This window comes from Rhamphochromis sp. 'chilingali', assembly GCF_963969265.1.
Source record: "Rhamphochromis sp. 'chilingali' genome assembly, chromosome: 14".
In the NCBI taxonomy this organism is placed as follows: domain Eukaryota; kingdom Metazoa; phylum Chordata; class Actinopteri; order Cichliformes; family Cichlidae; genus Rhamphochromis; species Rhamphochromis sp. 'chilingali'.
This window is the reverse complement of record NC_137941.1, coordinates 18,379,348-18,401,811: the sequence shown is the minus strand read 5'-3', so window position 1 is coordinate 18,401,811 and position 22,464 is coordinate 18,379,348. Positions and strand designations below refer to the sequence as shown.

Sequence of the window (22,464 nt, the reverse complement as noted above, 5' to 3'; positions counted from 1 at the left end):
GTACCGCCTTGTTTTTTTTGTTTTTTGTTTTTTACAGAGAATAAACATGGATTTTCTCATCTGTATGAGGAATGTGAACAGAGCCTGAGTCGATATTGGGGAGAAATCCGAGTGCATTAGGATGTAGGGCAGGTAGAACAATTTAACTCATATTAAAATACATATTTTTTTGTTGTCATGACTTGCAGTTAGGTCAAATATTATGTAATGTGCATTGGATAGTTTATCTGCATTCTCCATATCAATTTCCATTCAAAAACATAAACCCCTCAGTGCTTCTCTAGGGGGAAAAAAATCACTTGTCAGTTTCTAAACTTTTATTACAGTCAGACCCTTTTTGTTCCAGTCTTACCTTAGCTTATCTTCTTTACCTAATGGTGTTGATTTATTTCAGTTTTCTTATCTTAGAAACTGTGCAGTATTGACAGAGCTAATTAAAGATTGTAGCAAGTGAAAATAAAAAGTCAATTCACAGGTCTTAGCAATACTATCCCAGCTACCATAAAGTGAACAGAAAAGTACACAAAACATAATTAAACAATACACAAACTCACAAAAACCATCATCATCCCAGCCAGTCCCCACTGGTTACAAGAGCATCTTTATTACTTACCATTTTAACTGAAAGATTGATCATCAGTTGATTCACACTGTGCAGGTTAGAATGAATGTGTACTGGTGGAACAGATGGAGACAGGTGCACAATCTCTTCATTTGTTAGTTAATTGTTTATGAACGCTGCCTTAAAATAAATAAATAAAAGTTAATGCTTTTAAATAAAAGCTTTAATTTGGAGGTGGGATAGGACACGATGAAAAGTCCTGTAATAATGTTGTGTAATCGCCATATTAAAAGGCAAACAAATGTGATGGCCAAGGTAAGAGGTGAATATGTGGTGCTCTCCAAGGTGCTGTACGTGCAGCTGTCAGTGGCAGAGAAAATGTCTAAGCCTCTCACTTTAGCTTGCACCAGGTGTTAGTGTTACTTATTAGCAGCAGCTTATGAGACAATATCTTAGCTGCAGTTCAAACACTGAACTCACCTGTGTATGTGTGATGTGTGTTTTTGTCTCTTGGTTGCGAGACTTAAGAGGTTGTTACTATGCCTTTCTTCACCTTCTAATGTTCTCATAATAAGCACTGTCGGTGTCACAGCACTCAGTGTTTCTCTTCTATTAAGTTCTGTTTGTTTTGTTCTGAACTGTTTGTGTGACAGTATGCCAAAGTTATACTTTTGTCACCTTGACGGCTGAAGTGTTTATTGTTTCGACAAGTAGGTTCTGTGATTTTGACAAGATAATAAAGTTAAATGCTACTGCACTTCATGTTCTTGAGTCTCTGACCTAGTGTTTGGAGTTTTTTAAAGTTGTATTTTAGGTTAGCTTTTGTGGGGGGGTTTTCCATGAGTATATGTCCATGAGTTTTCAGTTCATCTGACCTCTCCTGTATCCCCGTTTACTGTTATCAAGTCTTAGTCTCTGTGGTAGGCGTTTTTCTGTGTCGGTACTTCTTGTTTGTTTTGGTAGCTCTTGTCCCATGTGCCTTGTATTTACTTTTGCTTCCCTTGTCTTGATAATGTCTGATTAGATTCAGCTCTGTACCTGGGTGTTTCCCATATTCTGGATTACCTCATGTTTCTATTTAAAGCAGAACTTTGGCTAACTTTATGCTTTGTTGTTTCCCCAGACAGTGTTTCACTTTGTTTTTACGTATGAACTCTGATTAGCCAGAATAAATGGCTCACTTTTTACTTGCAGTCTGCCTCGTCCCATGTCCAAGCTTTTGGGTCCACATTTTAATGCTTCTATGACATCATGTTTACTACTCTACATCACTGGCTGGTTTGGGAATGCCTTGAAATCCCAGAATAACTGTGGTAAGTTAGAGCAGCATATTACTATGTAGTTAGGAAACTTGAAAGCCATCTTGGCTGCGATTAATTCTTTATTGTATTAAAATTATTCATCTGGATGAAATCATCCCCTGGGTTTCAAAGTTGGATACATTAAAGTGTGACATGTCCAGGTCAAAATGTCTCACTATAAAAGTAGAGCACAGAATTCATGAAAGGAACCACTAAAGGATGAAGAGACTAACGACTAATTCTATCATCCCTTTACTGAATGTCAAAACAGGGGGACTACATTTGTTTTTGGGGAATAGTGTTTGACCAGTTGCAAACATAAAAGGGAGTACAAGTATATGTTGATGCTGTGATTAGCAGTGTTTTTATTATGCAATTTCTCGGAACCTCTCAAAGGACACGATCGACATGAACAAACATTAAGAATTCTAAAAAATAATGACCGTCTTTCATGTGGGGAACTGAATGTGGCCTCATAAAGCCAGAATACAGGCACTTTAATCAGTAAAGCAGAACATGCCTCAGTGTTGCCCTTAGACCTGAACCCCTTGGATTTGGATATTTAATTGAAGATCTTCCAGTGCTACCATCTGAAACAAGCCGGTGTCACTTTTAAAGAACTTTCGAAATGTGGTAACCCATCCCACTGGAATCCTTTGCATAGTGATGGGAGCCATGTTAATCCACTGTTGATCTACCCAGGGATTAAGCTCTTCCAAAATCAATAAAACTGTGAAAGCTTGCCTTCTGGTCTTAATCAAATCCTTTACATTCGTGACTTATACAGTTTGATACTACAGAACCTGATAATTTGCTTCTGTATCAGATGAATGTAGTGAAAAAATATCAACATTTGCATCTTCTAAGCTCAGCAGAATTTCCACCTCCCCAGTGGAGCATAAACGTGCAGGCCAAGTAAAGGTTTGTTAAATTGCAGATATTAGGAAAAAAAATCCAAGTGTAACAGACTGCATTCTATAATTCACACTCACGAAAAACAATGGGATATACCCACAGGCATTTATGGCAGCGATTCAATTTTAAAGTCGGCTCCATATCTTCCCATTTTTAATCCAATAGCACCTACAGGATGTTTTATGTATTTGTTACTTTCTACCAGGTTGTATCTCATATGCAGGTGCCGACCTGCTACACTGGATGAGGCTCGATTCCACTCCACGTTTTGTGTCCCGCTTTTGCCCTGCCGGTGCATCTGAACACACAGCGCTCTCCTCCACAGAGCATTTCCACTTCAACGCAGCTACAATGGGCTTTCTTTGCTGAGCGAAGTTGAGTCAACAAGCCGGGAAACGCGCTCCTTGGATTCATGTGGCACCTTTACGCTCACAGCTTTCTTTTCTACTGCGCCGAGGGACTTTCAACTGAACTCGGTGGCGATACAAACCCGTTGTGCTTTGGGGGATGTGTTAAGAGACTATAGTTGAGTTTCAACCACTAAAAACGACCAGTCATTAAATAGTCTACCTGCGAATCTGCTGCAGGAGGGGGGAGTTTTGCCAGCAAGCGGGACACTGCAGAGTACCTAAACAGTGAGGGATCTGTACAGAAGTGAACGATGCTCAGACTGGAGACCATCATTTGCACTTTTTCTGTGCTGTCTGTTGCGGCAAGAGCCGAATTTAAAGCGAGGAATTGCAGCGAGGTGAGGGAGGCTTCCATCGCGAAAGGCTTTGGCTTCTCACATGTTCCCCATCAGGAGATCCCAGGTAAGGGTGGACTGAGTTACTGGCTCACGACCTGCCGGTTACAGCATCCGAAATGATCGGGAATATGCAGCGACTTTTACAAAATAAAATAATAATAGTAAACGCGTCTGTGTTAAGTGTTTATATCTGAGAGGAAAAGTTAAAAATACTCAGCAGTCCTATTGCAACTCATTTAAGACGCTAAATCGTTTTAATGCTGCAGGGGTACGCTACTGCGACTGCACCACGTCCAACTAATCGGTTCCAGCTTTTCAACCACCTGTCACTCACAAAGTACCTGCTGTGATTTTCACTCACTGAAGTTAACTTTATACAAATGTGAGCTACTTGATTTCCAAAACGCTCCTGACTGACTACCTGGGGGTAGTGAGCTTCCCACAGCTGCTTGGAGAGATCTGCTCTAATCGGGAACCCACGCATGTAAACTGCCTGAACGCATAACTACAGGCTTATTTAGTTATATATATATATATATATATATATATATATATATATATATATATATATATATATATATATATATATATATATGTGTGTGTGTGTGTGTGTGTGTGTGTGTGTGTGTGTGTGTGTGTGTGTCATACCGGCTATCCTGCCCTATCAATGCCGAGTGTGAAATGTGTCTGCATGTCTCCAGTAGAGGTTTCTGACGGTGAAAACCAAGTAAGGGAGCCCAGTGAGTGGACAGCTGTACAGATTAACTCCTGTCCTGTGAAAATTGGGTGATTAGATAAAATGAGGCTCATGCAATGCTCAAGCAGTAGACCACAACCGCTGCTCACTTCATTTGGCATTGCATGGTTTCTGCCACAAGCCTAATAAGTAATTATCTTAAATATACCTTGTGTGAAATAAGGCAGGCCCGATGCATCCCTACTGGCATGTAAAACCAGATTTTATGATGTTTTGTTGAAATCTTTCTTGGTGTTCTCTGGCCTTGATTACACATTACACACATGATTTGAAAAATGACTTAAGGTTACAGCGTCAGTGTTTCGCTGCAGCGATACTTAAATTAAATTGGTCTGTTTTTCAGGCATAGTTTGGATATAAATATCATTATGTCATCAGAACAGGAGTATGGATGAGAGGCAGTCTCCCCTTTCCGCCTCTTTCATTGAATTGTCTCTCCAGGTCGTCATTGTTATGCTTCAAGGCCAATCAATTATTCTTTCTATAAATCAGGGAATCTGGCACAAGTAAAAGGCTGCATATTTGATAACAGGCACACCTGTTCAGAGACGGGTTGAATAACTAACTGATTAAATCCGTTGGATCTGTGTCTCTGACATCACAACTAATCTCTGGAATGAGTGGAAAAAATCCAATCTGTCTCTTTCCTGAATTATGTCACCCTGAATAAAAGTCTTTTGATCTTCTCTTTGAATGAGTCACAACCTTACATGTCTTCGGGAGAAACGCTTTATCAACAACTCAGCAAATTCGCACAGTGATAGACATGTCCTCTGGGCTCAAAGCTCATTGCCTCTTACTCATGCAAACAACTTTCAAGCCAAGCCAGATCTTGCCTAAAATAAATTTGCAAATTCCTTTTGATTAAAAGTTGATTAAAATCGTAACATTGTCCTATCAATAAATAAATAAATGAAAAAACATTCAAGTTGCTTCTTAGCAGAAATGTAGTAAATGCAGAGAGCTTTCTTTTTCGCTATGTAAGTTTATATTAGTCTGAACTGATTTAAAATTTAATCTCGTGGCTGGCACACAACTTGTTTGCACTATTTTACTTAATCTCCTGAAAATAGAGCCTTTGGTTTAATAGCTGATTTGGGGATAAATGACATCATTTGGACTATAATTGAGTAATATAGCTTATTAAAATATGTGTATTTTTTTTTAACATTATAGACAGTGGTGGTGCTGTGCACTGTTGCCTCACATCTAGGGTGTACTGGGTTTGAATCCACAAGCTTACTTTACTTTACTTTACTAAGCTACTTTGGGAAGGTTGCATGTTCTCCCTGCCTATGTATGGGCTGTCTCCGGGAACTCCGGCTTCCTCTCGCACTCCATGAATATGAGCGTTAATGGTTTTCTGTCTCCCTGCGTGTCAGCCTCACGACAGACTACCGATCTGTCCAGGGTGTACCCTTCCTTTAGCTCTAATGACAGCTGGGATAGATCCCAGCTTCCCTGGGGTTAAGAAAATGGATGGATGGATATATTTTTATGAAATTCACTTGGCAGATGTTGTTAATAATGCAGCATTATCTGCTTTTAGCTTCGGCCCCTTTTTAGTTATTTAGTTTTTTCACTGAAATGTCATTCATTTATATTACACACATGATGTAGAGGTAGTGGTGTAGTCAATGAGTGTGTCATGGGCACGTTACTGTTCACATTTTATGATTTGTGGAGTTTACAGACAGATTGCAAATGACATTAACACCAATTCACAGATTAATGCGAACTTAAATACTGTTTTTGTGCAGTTCGTGATGACTTGAAGAGCTGTTTAGGACGGACGACTTGATCATTAAAGTTACAAAAAATTTTAAGTTACTTTAGAGCTTCAAAAGCTTCCTGTTTTGCTGTTTGTGCCAGTCTCACAACTGCCATCACACTCTATTAAAATCACTGACGATTTAGGGGAAATCTCAAACTTATTACTGGTCCACCTCCACAAATGGTGCTTTCACTGCTGCTGCATGCTGTGCATTTTTTGTTGAATGGTCTCACTTGGCGGTTTGATTTCTTGAAGTCTGTGACAGACGGATGTGTGTGTGGTTTTGCTGCTTTTGATGTGATGCCGTTAGAGACTGGAAAACATATTTGGGAAACTCTGTATTTGTAAAGTTGTGTTTTTATTAAATTAGATTGTACTTATATTTAAATGAATCAAATTAGAATACTATTGAAATATATATCTATTACTTTTTTATATTACCCAAACTTTTTCTATAAGATTGGCCAATATGAGTAATTCACTGCAACCACTGCAATTTTAATAGAGTGAAAATAATAACCGTGAAACATCAGGGTGCTATTGTGAGAGTATTTCTGTACTACTTAAAATGTTGAAATAACTACCACGTCTTCTCCTGGAGTTGAAATGAAAAGCTTAGTACCCCAGATTTTCTGTGTGTGTGTTTTCGTATGTGTGTGTTTGTGTTTGGGCTCAATAGAGGAACCAGGTCAGGGGGAATGACAGCACTGGAGATGGTGTTATTGACAAAAATGTTGTTATGATCCAAAGCCTGAAGGCTCAGCGAGTACAGTAATTCCACAAGACTTAACTGATGATTCTTTCTGCTGACCAGACCGGGCTGGAAGCTCGTATACTGTGAAGATATTTAAAATAGGAATGAACTTATGAATTGCAAAGTCTTTGGAGTGTTTGCACATCTTAAAATATGAACCACCCTCTCAGAAGACTTTAATTATATCTGTTTAATTTAATTGTAAGAAAATTAATTATATTTTGCCTCTAAAATCCACTTTTTTATTGCTTGTTAAAGTTAAGACCTGCACTCAGTCTTATCTGCTGTCTCCGTTTCCACTCAGTCGATTACCCGATGTCTGAGACGTGGAGAGTGAGTCATATGGCAGACTGCGGGATTCAATGGAACTTCTTAGGATGTCATATACCAGAGGTGTGGACTCGAGTCACATGACTTGGACTCGAGTCAGACTCGAGTCATTAATTTTATGACTTTAGACTTGACTTGAAAAAATGTTCTAAGACTTGTGACTTGACTTGGACTTTTACACCAATGACTTGGGACTTGAATTGGACTTGAACCGGTTTATTTGAAAAGACTTGATATTTTACCCCAAATATAAAATTTAACATGCATATTATATAGAGATTGAAAATGTGACGTCATTCACGGGTAGAACCGCAAAGGATTCTGGGAACTCGTGGCAAGCGGTACTAGCGCACGCAGGCTTTCAATTAAAATCAGTCACACAGCGATAAAAAGAAACACAAAAATGTCAAGAAGCTGTTGTATTATTAACTGCAATAGCCGGTCGCATGACAGCCACGGGAAGCCGACGGGTAAAGAGATCGGTTGTTATCGGATTACGTCGTTGAAGAGAAATTCAAGCCATGTTTCCGAAGTAACAAAGAGGTGACGGATGGACTGGATAGCAGCCATTCAAAGATCAAATATAACGTCCCAGAACACTCCAGCTCACAGGTTAGTCTGCTCCAAGCATTTACACGAAGGTCAGTGTTTTTTAGTAGTTAATACGTCATTTTCATACGTCATTAGTGATATAGGTTACAAGCAAGTCTGGCGCTGAACAGAAATTGTCGCGCTATGCTCCTTTATTTATTGTGCATAAATAGTGAATTGTCCTGACACAATATTGCGTTTCGCTTCTGTTATTATGGTACATTGACAAAAACATATACTTTTATTCACAGGATAAAACAGGTTTTTTGTATCACTAATTGCCCAGTACGATTACAGCATACAATATTGTTGTCACTGCTACATTTCTGTGATGGGTACCAGAAATTATTTCCACTACTAATTAATTACCGTTGAGCTCAAAGGTCCTATTAATAAACGGTTAACGAATGTGTATTTATGACGACAATTTGTGAGACTGGTAAACTTATGATACGTACGATGGTCTTTCGTTCTACACGGTGCATTTCAAGGTCCTGTACCCATCCGTCGGTAAACTGTACCTGGGCTTGTTGCAGTGACCTGAAGTTACTAAACTTCATGAGTGTATGCACTCACTCCAAGAACCGTATGATTATAAATATGCATATAAATATGCTAAGATGAGATAGCTGACTTCATCTAACTAGCAAATGTTGTCCAGGCTACGTTGGTGATGCAGTTTTTTTTTTTAATGTGTATGATATTTTTGTCATGCGATTTTAAAGCTGGTCCTACAACCGCATCCAAGAATAACATGCAGCTTATCTCAGAACTGTCGGTGAAAATTATTCTTGGAGCTAGGTTTAATTGAGCTGCATTTTAAAGAGGTGCAATTTCACAATTTGTGTATATTTTCTAAGTTCACTATTTTGTCATGTGTTGAGAAAAACACAGATTTTAAAATTACATGGTCTAATATTTACATTTAGCATAACTGCAACATTATTTTTTCGTTTTTTTTTTTTTAAAGACTCGAAAGGACTTGAAATTCAAAGTTTCAGACTTGTGACTTGACTCGGACTTTTACACCAGTGACTTGAGACTCGACTCTGACTTGCCTGACATTACTTGAGACTTGACTTGAGACTTGAGGATAAAGACTTGAGACTTACTTGAGACTTGCAAAACAATGACTTGGTCCCACCTCTGTCATATACTATGCTATCATTTGACGTCCAGCTCTGTTTACTGCCAGTCAGGAGATGGAGGTGGGACAGAAATAACGGGTGGTAATATTTTATGTGATCTTTGGCTGCCTGCGCGAGGCAAATGATCTCTACTGAAGCATGTAATGTGCACAGGTCTTCTACTGTCATGTAATGGGATGGAGGGGATTAAAAAGGGCTAAATGGCAGTGCCTGCAAAGGGAATGGCCAGGTGACTTTGTTAGCCCCTGCAGCACACTCCACTGTTGCTGTGATGTATTGTGAAATTATTGCGACCTTCCTGCCAGTCACACATGTTGAAATAGATTTGGGGGTGAGGTCCTGAAAGGGATAATGGCTTCCGATGGCATGTTTTACCTTTTTTACATTTTACTCTACAAACATCGAAGTATTTGTGATAAAAATTGTGGATAAATGGACTTTTGAGATCCACGGGAGTTGTTTTGTTTGTATTTGGTAGCCCCAGGCTTTGAGTGTATATGTTGCTAACGTAATGTAAATGTGTCCCACTGAGAAGCAGAGGGGGGCACTAACAGGGAAATAAAAAAAAAAAAAAAATCCAAACAATCATCATTTTTCTCATGGCAGAGGGGAATTCTCGCTGTCTGCATCCCTATGTCATCAATCATACTTATGGATGCCAAAATGGCCTCATGATGGGCTCTCTCTGCGGGTGTTTCCTGTGAGAGCTGCAAGAAACTGTGTCCTGCAAGTCTTTTAGGGTTGCAGCGCTAAAAGCATAACACCACCAGAATCAAAGTACATCAAAATAAATTTAAGAAATGGAAATTTCTAAAAGTTTTTTATGCAGAATGCACAAAAGTACAAACTCCTGGCCCTGAAGTGGATTAACACACAGTTGTTGTTTTTAAGTGTTAGCCTTATACATAAGTTTTAATACTTTATAAGCTTAACACTTAAAACAGACAAAACATACTCCAAGTGCAACTTAATCGGTTACACAAATGTGCTGTAAATGTAAATGTGGAGACAAAAAAAAGTGATGAGCAATGTTGCAGTAGACTAAAAATGTTTCTGCTTATTTTCCACAGCAACTTCAAAATTCATAAAGCACTGAACAACAGCAAGTAGCGCAAAAAATTACTTCAACATTTTCTGCCGGAAAACATTTCTAGGAGAAATACTCAGAAATGTCAGATGACCGTACCAGTTATGAGGCTGAGGTTGCTGTGGATGCACGGGTCAAAAAAAGGACTTTTATTTAAAAGGGTTTGTGTCCCCATCCATCCATCCATCCATCCATCCATCCATCCATCCATCCATCCATCCATCCATCCATCCATTTCTGTTGCTTAGTTGGGTCCAGACTGTGAGAGCAGTAGCCTAAACAGAGTCACCTAGAACTTTCAGCCACTTCCTTCAGCTCTTCCAGAGACACATTAAGTTGTTTCCAAGCTAACTGACAGGTGGAGTCTCTCCATGATGAGGCCCCAACCTAACCTGGAATGATCACTCATAAATCAGCACCGACCTATCGATTTTGGCGATCGTGGCTCAAGAGCTGGGAGTTCGCCTTGTAATCGGAAGGTTGCCGGTTCGAGCCCCGGCTTGGACAGTCTTGGTCATTGTGTCCTTGGGCAAGACACTTCACCCGTTGCCTACTGGTGGTGGTCAGAGGGCCCGGTGGCGCCAGTGTCCGGCAGCCTCGCCTCTGTCAGTGCGCCCCAGGGTGGCTGTGGCTACAATGTAGCTTGCCATCACCAGTGTGTGAATGTGTGGATGACTGGATGTGTAAAGCGGTTTGGCGTCCTTAGGGACTAGTAAAGCACTATACAAATACAGACCATTTACCATTTAAACTTGGTTGTTTTAGTTTACTGTCATGGACTAGACTTGTGTGCTGTCCAGGTTGCATACTGTCGCTTGTCCCATGACAGCTGGGATAAGTTTCAGCCCCTCCACAACATTAATTTGGATAAGCCATTAAGAAGCTACTTTCAGCTGCTCCCTTATTCACAAGGGGTTGCCACACTGGGCAGCTCTGCATATTTGATTTCGTAGATTTTTACACTGGATGTCCTTCCTGATGCATCCCCCAATGCATTTATACTAAGAAACTTGATGGACTGATTTTTGTTCTCCAAGAGCTAACTTAGTTGAATTTAGGGCAATAATATTTTATTAGTTAAATAGATCCTTTCACAGGTTTGCCTACATTTCATAAATCATTTCAGTCGGATACGAGAAAGAACTTCTGGCAGAAAGACTTGTTTCTTGCATGTGCACAAGCAAGTCCCAACCAGGTGTCCCATTGAAAAAAAAAAAAATCTTTGGTGTCTGTGCTTCTTGTCACATGTTTCTCTGTTTGCTTGCCTTGTGAGTATTTATAGCACATTTCTGTATATGCTTTTGATGAGTATTCTTGTAGCTTATGTCTTGTAAAATTGATAAGGATTATTTGTTTGTGCTTGCGTGGTTTATCTATTTGTGTATTGCTTATTTAAATGGAACTATTTGGATTTAAATTGGTACTGCATGTTTTATTGAACAGTTTTGTTTTCATGCATATAGTCTTTGTTTTAGCACCATCATCGTTTGATATACACAATATTTATTTAGTTGTGTGCAAGCCATTTTTTTTCTTCATATGCACTATTCAAGAGGGCTGCTTGCACAATCACCCTCATAAAGCCATGCACTGAGTTTATTGTATCTGACCAGCAGTCCAAGACCAAGTTATTTTATTCTGCCTGTCTGGAACCTACAGTTTATGCAACAATGCACTCCTCTCAGATTTTGATGAATTTTGATGTGTTTGTGTTTCTTCAGGAAGGAGGGGAACTGATGTCTTCAGGGTTACTGATATTTTTTTTAACAGCAAAAGTACTCTTTGGATAATATTTCTAAACCCTAATCCTGTTTGTGACCCAAACTTTCTGTTTATTTTGTTTGTGGCCTCCAGCAGGGTTTATGTCCAACTTTCTGCTGCTCATAACTCCAGTTGTTGAAATTTTAATACATCCTATACATTTAAAAACCAAACGGGGTTCAGGTGGCAGATATTAACAATGCTGTTTGTTTGACTAATTCACAGTCCATATTATGTGAATAAGTAAATTATTGAGATATTTCCAGGTACAAGTCACTTTTTATTACTATGTAGCAGAAACCTGTTCATTTTTTTTCCATTTGTTTTTGTTTTTTTTCCATCCATCCATCCATTCGCTACCGCTTATCCTTTTCAGGGTCACGGGGGGCGCTGGAGCCAATCCCAGCTGTCATAGGGCGAGCTTCTAGGCGGGGTACACCCTGGACAGGTCGCCAGTCTGTCGCAGGGCTAACACACAAGGACAGACAACCATTCATACTCACATTCACTCGCACATTCATACCTAGTGGCAATTTGGATTATCCAATTAACCTATCCCTATTTTTTTTTTGTTGCAAAAATTTAGTTTTAGTAAAATGTACTGGGTTATTGAAGCTTGTCCAAATGCTGTAAGGCTGGCATGCCTGGTTTATATTGCTGACACACAGCTATACATTACTAAAGGAATATGCTGCTGCCTCGGGGAATTAACATTTTCTAAACTTATTTACAATAAATATGTGAAAAACAATACACAGATTCTCGTGAAATGGCATTGCAATCATCGTTTAATGGTTTCAGAATCATTTGAAATGTGGACAAATGAGTTCTCCTGCAAGAAATGAATGGATGTTATTTTGATCTATTAGTTCCTGTCAACAACTGTCCAATTAAATTCTAACCTGGAGCCACAATGCAAGAGCCTTTTCATTTCTGTTTTAAGAAACTGACATAAACACATTTTCGCTTGTCACTCATGCTGTTTTGTTCTTTTTGACCATTATAGGCTACCATTTTGGAGATCTGTTTACACTGTTTCCTGTAGTTGACAATATTTCATTGTCTCTTTTTTAAGACATTCACAAAAACAATCCTCTGGATCAGTGTGTTTTTCACTGACATTAGTATCAAAATTCTGGCGTTGGACTGCGGCGTATACCCAGTACTTTTTCCCAACATCACATCTAACAGTCAAAACTTAGCCATCATGAAACAAAGCTAACTCGAATGCCTTGTTGCTGCTGTTGGATCTATCTTTAGCAACTTCTGTCTTGTTGACAGCGTCTGACTAGACATGATGCGTAACTGGAGTCTATACTTGCCTTTACACTGCTCTTGAGGATAGTTCAGTGTGGTGTGTAGCAAGCCACCAATGGAAGCTATGTACTTGTGCAGCAGAGCTGTATCCTTTCCCTCTCAGGCAACAAGGCCACTGGCTTGAGGACACTTACACTGTAGCAAGGTATAATGACCGGTGCCTGTATTCTAAACTGTAAACTGAGTGAAAGGTAACGATCAGTGCAGGTCTCAGGGCCTTGAGGGTCTCTAAACAGCCACCAGCTGCTACCTGTAGTGTGTTTATGTGCCATGCTCCACTTAGCAAACTGATGCAGATGAGAGAGGCTTGCCTCCTCACTTCTCATTCTCAGGGGCTTCTAGGCATGCATAGATCGAATATCCACACTGGATTCCTCCACTAGGCTTTTTATTATGCACTCCTCAATAAATGTCAAAGCTAGACATAGTGCTACATATGCTGATTATTTCTGCACTTGTCATTCCTAAATGTGCCGTACACGGTATTAGGGAAATCCATACATTAATTTTAACTGTAATGATATTGGTGTACTTTGCTGAAGGGTATATGGTACATAAATATCCCCCAGCTATTACCCTCAAGGTCAAACATATTTTTTTATTGCATATGTATATATGTATTCTTGTCAAAGATTTTTGTAAAGATGAGTCTAGTCCTTGTCATGATTTACTTGTATCGAATTTCCTTATTAATGCTTGTGTTTTTTTTGTTTTTTAAAATTATTATTATTTTGTAAAATTTCATAAAGTGGTTAAAAAATGCACACTACATTCCCCACTGAAAAGTCGGTACAGTTTTGAATTATATTTGAGAAATTCTCATGTCTAAAAAGCTGGAGGCACTTTTGCTTCATTCACTAAAATTTACTGAAAAAACCTTTAGTAGGCAACAGTTCAATTGTTAATCTGAAACTGTAGTCATCTCCAATCTTCCCAGAAACCTGATGAGCAGGAGTTTTATGTTAAGATGCAAACAATCTGTTAGAAAAAAATATTTATATAAATGTGGAAAACTCATCTCTTCACAAGTTTTCCAAAGCCTTTAAAGAAACAGGTTGTTTTTTCTCCACTCCTATATTTCTTTCCTGAAAAATATTTTTTATAGTACATTTAAAAACATTTCAATATGAAAAGCTATACCTTTGAGTCAACGTTTGACTGTTTTATCACGCACGCAGCCTTGCACATGGCATGTTGCAGAGGAATAGTTTGACATATTCAAAAAAAATATATATATATATACTGACACATTTGCTAGGAGTATGAAACCGCTCCAACATCTTTATTCCTGTCCTTTTTCCCTTCACGCTGACTCTCCTGAGGATGAAGAATACCATCATACCATTGTACTGTGCTGCTTTTATTGTAGACTGTTTTATGTCAGTGAGAATTCATTTCCTCTTGAACCTGTCCTCATTCACCCAAGGACATATACCCCTCTGTATCAGCATCCCCCAGTTATTTAAAACATGAACATGCCTTTCATAATAACTTCTGACATGACCCAAAATGTGATAGGAATAATTTCATTCAATTTTTGATTGATGCAAGTTCCAACTTGAGCAAGAAACTTGGCTATTGTGTACACAAAACCCTCTAGAGACGTTATTAAAAGTGTGAAGGTGTGTGGAATACAGCGATTTAAAGATCCATGATGATGTTCATATTCAATGAATATCTCTTGTTGTATAGTTCCTGACGATATGATCTTGTCTTGTCAAAGTCTGATTACCCATTGGTTAAGGGGCCTGTTTCGGTGTGCTGTAGAGAAAGTGGGATGAAGCAGAATGCATATTACATTGAAATTACCAGTATGCATGCCTTGGGTGTCTAGAAGCATAGGCCATCAGCTAACATTTGCTGACATTTAGCTAATGTCCTATTCTTTCAGACATCCAAGGCACTTAACATACATAGTTTGAGTGTAAGAGGCATTTGGTTTCTGCTTCATTGTTAGAATGGTGATTTACAGCAACCTTTAAGTCTAACCTATTGATTTACTTTTAATAAGAAGGTGAAACAAGTGAGCTAACTAGATTTGGTTGGGATCACATCTAATGAGCCCCTTACAACATATCTCTTCCATATATGATGCTCATGAGACAAGAAGATAACATATCACATTCATGTATTCATATGTTATCCACCCACTCACTTACTTTTTTCTTTTTATTCTTTTTTTTTTTTAACTCATTGTTGATTCATACCTCCTGAGACATCACAGTAATCAGGGTTATTAATTTGCAGCATCTTGTGCATTGAGTTTGTACTTTGCACTTAACATGATTGTAATAAAAAATGACCACATGGGCAGTCAAAATCTTTGGTCTAAATTTGCAAAAAGATACCTCAGATAAAACAGAATTGCTTAGGCTCGGAGGTGTGAAGAAGCAGTTTATTTAGATTAGGAGGGATGTTGGATTTTAAATGTCTTCAATATTTTAGTGCAGAATTGAATAGTTGACAGCTTTTCCAGTCTTGGATAGATTTTTGCTTGGATTAAACCACCTAAGGAAATGTCAGATCACAGTAAGTGGAGCAGAAATTTATGAAATTGAAAAGAATTTGCTTTATTCCATTTGTCTTATGCCCTGGTGAGTTGTATTTGCCTGAATTTAAACAAACTTACACACAATGATCACCTAATGGGTTTTTACCCAAATGGTGATCGAGGTCATATTTGTTGTTTTACTGATGCTTTTTTCTGTTTTCATAAAAATTGTTACTCTCAGAGCATTGGTCAGATTTCAGCAAATCTTGCAAGCAATGTTCACCAGAAGCTTCTTCACCATAACTGTTTTGTTTTTTTAACATAAACTCATGGCCACAATTGGCAGTTTTACAAAATTTAATTTCTGGTGTATTAAACAATATTTAATTTTAATTGTTTGGCAAAGTTGTTAACATAGGATTCTCAGTGTTGATAAATTTTGCACAAAATGATGAAAAACTTTGTTAAATACCAAATGACGGAATCAATGTGATTTAGCTCTGCCACATATGCTGCATATCACTTGCATTCGGTTAGATGGAAATGATCATTATCTTATTGGTTATGATCGTCACCACTGTTGGTCCCACATCTGAAATATGGACTTCGTTTCACTATTATGCTATCATCTGGTCAATGGTGTGACATACAGAATTTCATTTGTCTAATGGCTGGCTGCTACTGATCATATACTCGTGAACTCAAGCAGTTTCATTGATGAACAAGATTAATTTGCTGTGGATATATAAGCCTCCTTAACTTCTCAGTGGATTTTAATTCACACTTTGCAAAACATCCAACAAATGACAAGAATATCTATTGCTTCTCTCTGTATTTCAGTCATTAAACTAACCTGTGAATTATGATGGACTGTGAGCCAGATTAGCTACTGTGTCCTGTATCTGCAATAACGAAGTATATTAACTCCTTTTTTTTTTTTTAATGAAAACTTGCTTAACATGGGGGAATAGCAAATATCAGATAGGATTTTATATTAGCAACAATTGTTTTAAAAGAACTAAACATTTAAAGATAACTTGCCAGAAATTCAAACTTGTTTTAACTCTTAATTCCTGCTGGATGTTTTGATTTGACAAAGAAGAAGAAGTTGCAGTGACACAAGCATTCCTGATCTCATTAGGGCTGAGCGTGTCTTTGAGTGTGAATCCATTAAAAGTTTGTCAGGGGGAACCATGGGACACAGCAGATGGCAGAGCACATATGCTCTGGGTCTCTTTGGCCAGGTACACTGAGGAATACTTCAGAGAGTTGGCCTACCTTTGCTTGTGTAACAGGAACTTAGACACTTTAAAACAACATGAGTCATGCGTTGAATTGCGGCATTTCAGTTTGTGATGTCTAACTTTTCTAAAAGCACGTTCTCTTTTTGCTTAAAGCCATGTCAAACTGTAATTGTGTGATAATTGCATCTTCTTTATATCTTCTCTTGCCTGTGCCCTTCTTAGATAAATGATAAAGGAAGTAAACAATGTCATTGTATATGTTTGTACAAGGAAAAAAAAAACTAAATATTTGCAGGCAAAGTTTAATTGTGTGAGATGCTAGTGAGCTATATTTGGTACAAGGTTGAAGTGAGTTGAAACAGATCTTCAGTATGAAGAGTAATGTGTTAAAATGATAATTTGCTGCATCACTAGTCATTGTAAGGGGAACCATTTTGGACTTTTGATCTGAACACTACATAAAATTGGTCTTTATCAGAGACATAGAGCTTACGTAGGTGTGACTTGAGCAGCAATGATGGTTTTTGACAGGCACCTGTGGAGGTGTTCTGAACAGTAAACAAGGACAACAGGTGCCTTAAGGTATCGCTTTGCTTACCAGCAGAAAGTAAGTAAGCATACAACGTGTAAATATGTAAAACAGATTTAGATAAACAACTGCACTTCTGTCATGTAGGATTATCACACATTAAACCTGCTAAAGACTGCAAAATATATCATAAACATGTTGTACGTGCCTGGCAGAGAAGTTTTGTAAAATGGGAACCCATCTCAGCAGGACGAATGTAGAATTTGAATATCTTCATAGAGCTTCATTAGCACTGATAATAAGGTAGCTAAATTGACTGACACCCCATTTGGTTACAGACACTGAGTGACATGATATAATTATGACTTATGATGACAGCTTGAGTAGGTGTTAATAAATCTGTGTGCATGAATAAACCTATCTCATTATAACTCAGCTGTATATTTTTACCAGGTTTGATGTGTGGCGCAGCACAACTGACAGCCATGTACAGTGCTGTGAAAAAGGATTTGCCCCCTTTCTGATAACTTACGTTTTCAGTATTTGTTCATCTTAAATGTTTCAGATCATCAAGTGGATTTTAATATTAGACAAAGATAACCTGAATAAATACAAAATGCCATTTTTGATGATTACATTTATTAAGGATAAAAAAACAATTCAAACTTACCTATATAAATTCAGTACTCCTCCCCTAAACCGAATAACTGGTTGGGTCACCCTTGGCAGTAAGAACTGCAATCAAGCATTTGCAATAGCTGACAGTGAGTCTTTCACATCAGTGTGGAGGAATTTTGGTGCACTATCTTTGCCATATTGGAGGGTTTTTGAGAATAAACAGCCTTTTTAAGGTTATACCAAAGCAACACAATCTTGTTTGATACTGGACTTTGACTAATCCACTCCAAAAACTTAAATTATTATTTTATTTTATGTATTTAGCCATTCAGAGGTGGACTTACTGCCATGTTCAATCATTGTCCTGCCACATAGCTAGAGTGTGCTTGAGCTTCAGGTTAGAAATTGATGGTGGGACATTCTCCTACGGGATTTTCTGGTAGAAAGCAGAATTCATGGATTCATCAATTAGGTCCGGTCTTCCAGGTCTCGAAACACCAAAGCAGCCCCAGACCATCACACTACCACCAACATGTTCGATTGGTGTGATGTTCTTTTAATGAAATACTGTGTTAGTTTTATGCCCTTTTATATGGTGTAACGACACTCAAACCTTCCAAAAAGTTCAACCTTCGTCATTGTCTCACTTGTCTCATTAGTCTCAGAATATTTCTCCAAAAGTCTTGGAGATGTTTTTTGGGAAATGTGAGATGAGCCGTTTGGGGGAGGGGTTGGGGGGATGCTGACCTTAAGTAAGATAAGTGAGGCCTGCATTCCTTTGGGTGGTGTTTGAGGGTTTTTTTGTTATCTCCTGGATGGGTTGCCATTGCACTCTTGTATTAATTGGAGTGATTTCTGTAAGCGAGCCACAACTGTTCCAAATATTCTCCATTTGTGTATAATGGCTCTCAGCGTGGTTCACTGGAGTCTTAAACTCAAATAAATATGCATAGAAGTGAGAAATCAGGAATGGGGAAATACTTTTTCATGGCACTGTATGTATGTCTTGTATTTTCTGCTGTTCTTATGTTCGTGTGATTAGGATCTGCTTCTTGTTAATTAGCAAGAATTGTTCTTCTTGTCTGCACGCTAAATACAGTCTGGTCCCATGGCTAGATACAAAGTGAAGTACTGCATCCTCCCGTTAGCCCCAGAAAAACAGAGGTTAGGTGTTGAGCTTGTACAGCGAGGTTAGTCAGGGACAAGCCTCTTTGGTTCACCCACCCTGTCCACTTAATATTAACTGACTTGCCAAAGACCAGCTTTGGCTATTAGAGGGCAATAATTCTCCTTCAGCTGCTGAAGGATGGCTTCTTCAAAATTGTACACAGCTTTATTTGGAATTCATACTTGTTACCTTACCAGCCAAAAGTAAACAAAACCCCCCATCTGCATAAGATTTGGCTCAGTGCAGAGGCTGTCCCGAAGCTGTGCTAACATGTTTACTGGAAGAACATTTTCATTTTCACAGCTGTTTCCAAAAACAGCCCTCATGGGTCACAATAATATTCTATTTTTCTCTGTGAAATAAGGGACAAGGATTGATAGAAAAGCGGACAAAGAATGTGAAACTCCATTACAGCACACATCTAAATCTGAAGGACAGCGATGTTACAAAAATGAATTTAATGGCAAGTTTCTGCATGTTTCTGTATATGTGTGTGAGGGACTCGGAGAACCATAGATTTAACACAAAATATAACAATACGAAGTCAGTGAGTGGCTTCCACCTCACCGCCTCATACTAGTAACACCATATAATATTAGTAAACGTTTACATTAGTAAAGTGTTAATTCATCACTTATAAAGGATAAATCCTATATTAATAGACATTAGCATGTAATTCATAAACACAGATAAGAATGTTTCAGTCTTGATCTATAAGTTCACATAGAACATGTTTAATGACACTATTTTACATTTATAAATATGTATTGGTTAAAGTATGCTTAATTGTGTAAATGTGTTAATAGAGGTTTTATAAATACTTAATTTTTTATAATCCATAGTTAATGCAAGCAGTTTTAAGTAGGTTATTTTGTGTCACCTAAAGTGAAATAAGGGAAGTATGCCTTAAAATGCATTTACAAGTGAAACTGAAAGGACAGCAAGTAGTACCTTAAGATTCAAAAGTCTGTTATGTTAGCAGCAGAAAGTAAATGACACAGTTGTACACAGCGCAACAGAAACACGGGGCAAAGGTTGGCACAGAAAACTCAAAAGAGAACAAAACCTAAAAGTTTTATTTCAAATTTCAAGTCCTGTAATGCAGTAAATATAACATCAAGTTCTGTTATCATAATGTGAATAGAAAGGCTAATATAAAATGCAATGCAATGTAATTTACCCATTTACATTTTAACTGGATAAAATTTGCTTCATTTAGTCAATTAATGTCTCGCAGCAGACTGCAGACCAGCACCCGCCTCATCTGTAACACGACATGAGAGTCACTGGCATGCATGATGTAAGTTTCTGACTGATCTGATTTTGATGGGTGACAAAGAAAGAAAAAGATTTTCCCAATAACAGTTACTTCGTAACATTTGTTCATTTGTAGTATCTCTTGGGCAAATGGCTGTGACTGCAAGAGGAGCTCCGCTATTTGAAAAAAGCTGAGTGATTTTTCACACATTAATGCAAATTACCATTCAAAGTAATCTTGCAGTAAGTTTACTGTACATGCCACTGTCTGAAAGACAGAACTGTCAACTCACATCTACTGTAATGATTTCAGCTGAGGACAGGATTCTATTTTTCTAACCAGAGACCAACACATCTGCTAGAATCTAACAAGATATTAAGTTAACATCTTTTTTTCTTTAAACACAGATTTTAAAAGTGCAGCAGAGCATAGTGAAATCCAATTACAATGTCAAAGGGGACATCTTTCTTTTGTAAAGATCTTGTGATGCTGAAATTTTTATTTTATCCTGGTTTGTTCACTGCAGATGGAATGAAGTTTATTTTTTTAAAACACAGTATTTTGTATATCATTTTGGAAAGCATCCTAATTTTAGCTGCAGTGCCTAAAACTTTTTGAGTTTGCAGATATAAAATGGATAATGGGCTCAAATGAAAATCTAACCACTAGGCTCCGGAACTGAATTCTTACAATAATCTCTGGTATTTGTGTTCACAGTGATAGCTGTGTTCTGCTAACTGGCCCTTTTATTTGATTTAGGGAAGGAATGGAGAAAAAAAACTGCTGTATTGGTAAATTTAATGTGGAAATCGAGCTGATGTTTTAAGTACTTTGATGCTGTTGACAACGTATCTTAAAAAATAATAACGCATGTTTACATCACACAAGAGTGGGGTTTTTTCTGTTGTAAAAGAACTTTCTGGCCCATACTCCATCCTTTGTGTGGCTAATGTGTGTGTGGTCTGTGCTCCTGTAGATAGATTATCTGTGAAGCTACAGGGCTGTTTTAACCTTGACTAGGAAGGTCATGGCACTTTGCTGAGTGGTGAAGTCCCTTGAAAGCTCCTTCCCATATGTTGATGTACGACAGGTTTATTTTTAAGTGATGTTTCACTCTGTTGAGACTGCTGGAGCACACAGTAGGGTTGTTGTGTCAAGATGTATTTTTTCCCTCTTCTTGACATATCTGATAAGAAGGCTGCACTGGAAACACAGGACTCGGTTGTATGATGCTATTACCATCTATCTTCCAGGGTCTTTTTAACAATGGTGTGTAGTAATGAAGACTTTTGATCCATCTTTTGGTTATTTGTTGATATCACCTGCTATTTAGTCAATACAGGCCTGACAACTGAATGAAACAAGTAAAGTGAGTGAGGCATGCAAAGCTAAGAATGAATTTCACAAGTAAGGTTTGCATAAGTCTCTTTCCTTGCAGCTCTTAGACTGTTGTTTGATTACACCGTGTTCAAATATTTACATTCTGGCATTTATCGGTGCTGTTCTGTTATTTTCACAACATGTTCACAACGTGTTCTTTTTTTTATCAGTACCATAAAATAAAATGATCTTAAAATGGAGCAATTCAGTTGCTGATGTAATAATTACATGGAAGTTAAATATTCACCGTGGTGGTTATATTTTACGTGGGAGCTGAGTTCTGGGAGGTTACAAAGCTACTCCTTGCTTTAGCAAATACATGCCCACAAAAAAACACACACCCATGGTGAAACTGATGAAACACTTAAAAGTGAATTCTCATACCCTGTAGATAGTTTCTCTTTACACTATGTTTCTTGTGTGGCTATTTCATACAAACTAAGTAAAGTAATGTTGGTTTCTTGAGCATGGATGTTTATTCTTAACCTTGAGGTCATATGTGTAGCAATGTATACAGCTTGTAACTACATCTCCATGTGTATGCTTTAAAAAGAAACTGCCTCTGTTGTGATAGCAGCTACAGTGAATTACATTGTAATAATACTGTATCTACTTTCAAAAATAGTGGCTGTGAAACGCTGTGAAAGCGCCAGAAAAATGCAGCTTTTGTTGATTCTTACTTTGTCACACTCTGTTCTCACTAGATGCGGGAGTGGGCCTTAAAATGATAT

General features: G+C 38.0%; 1 protein-coding gene across 2 annotated transcripts in view; it reads left to right on the top strand.

The window, feature by feature from the left end:
• Nucleotides 1-3,119: 3,119 nt before the first annotated feature.
• gpc6b (glypican 6b) overlaps nt 3,120-22,464 on the top strand; it is an 84,756-nt gene continuing 65,411 nt past the window's right edge. For both annotated transcript variants that reach the window (XM_080903052.1, XM_080903051.1), the window contains exon 1: nt 3,120-3,590. In XM_080903052.1, coding sequence (XP_080759178.1) covers nt 3,440-3,590 — 151 coding nt within the window. In that variant the 5' untranslated portion in view covers nt 3,120-3,439. The remainder of the gene's footprint in view (nt 3,591-22,464) is intronic.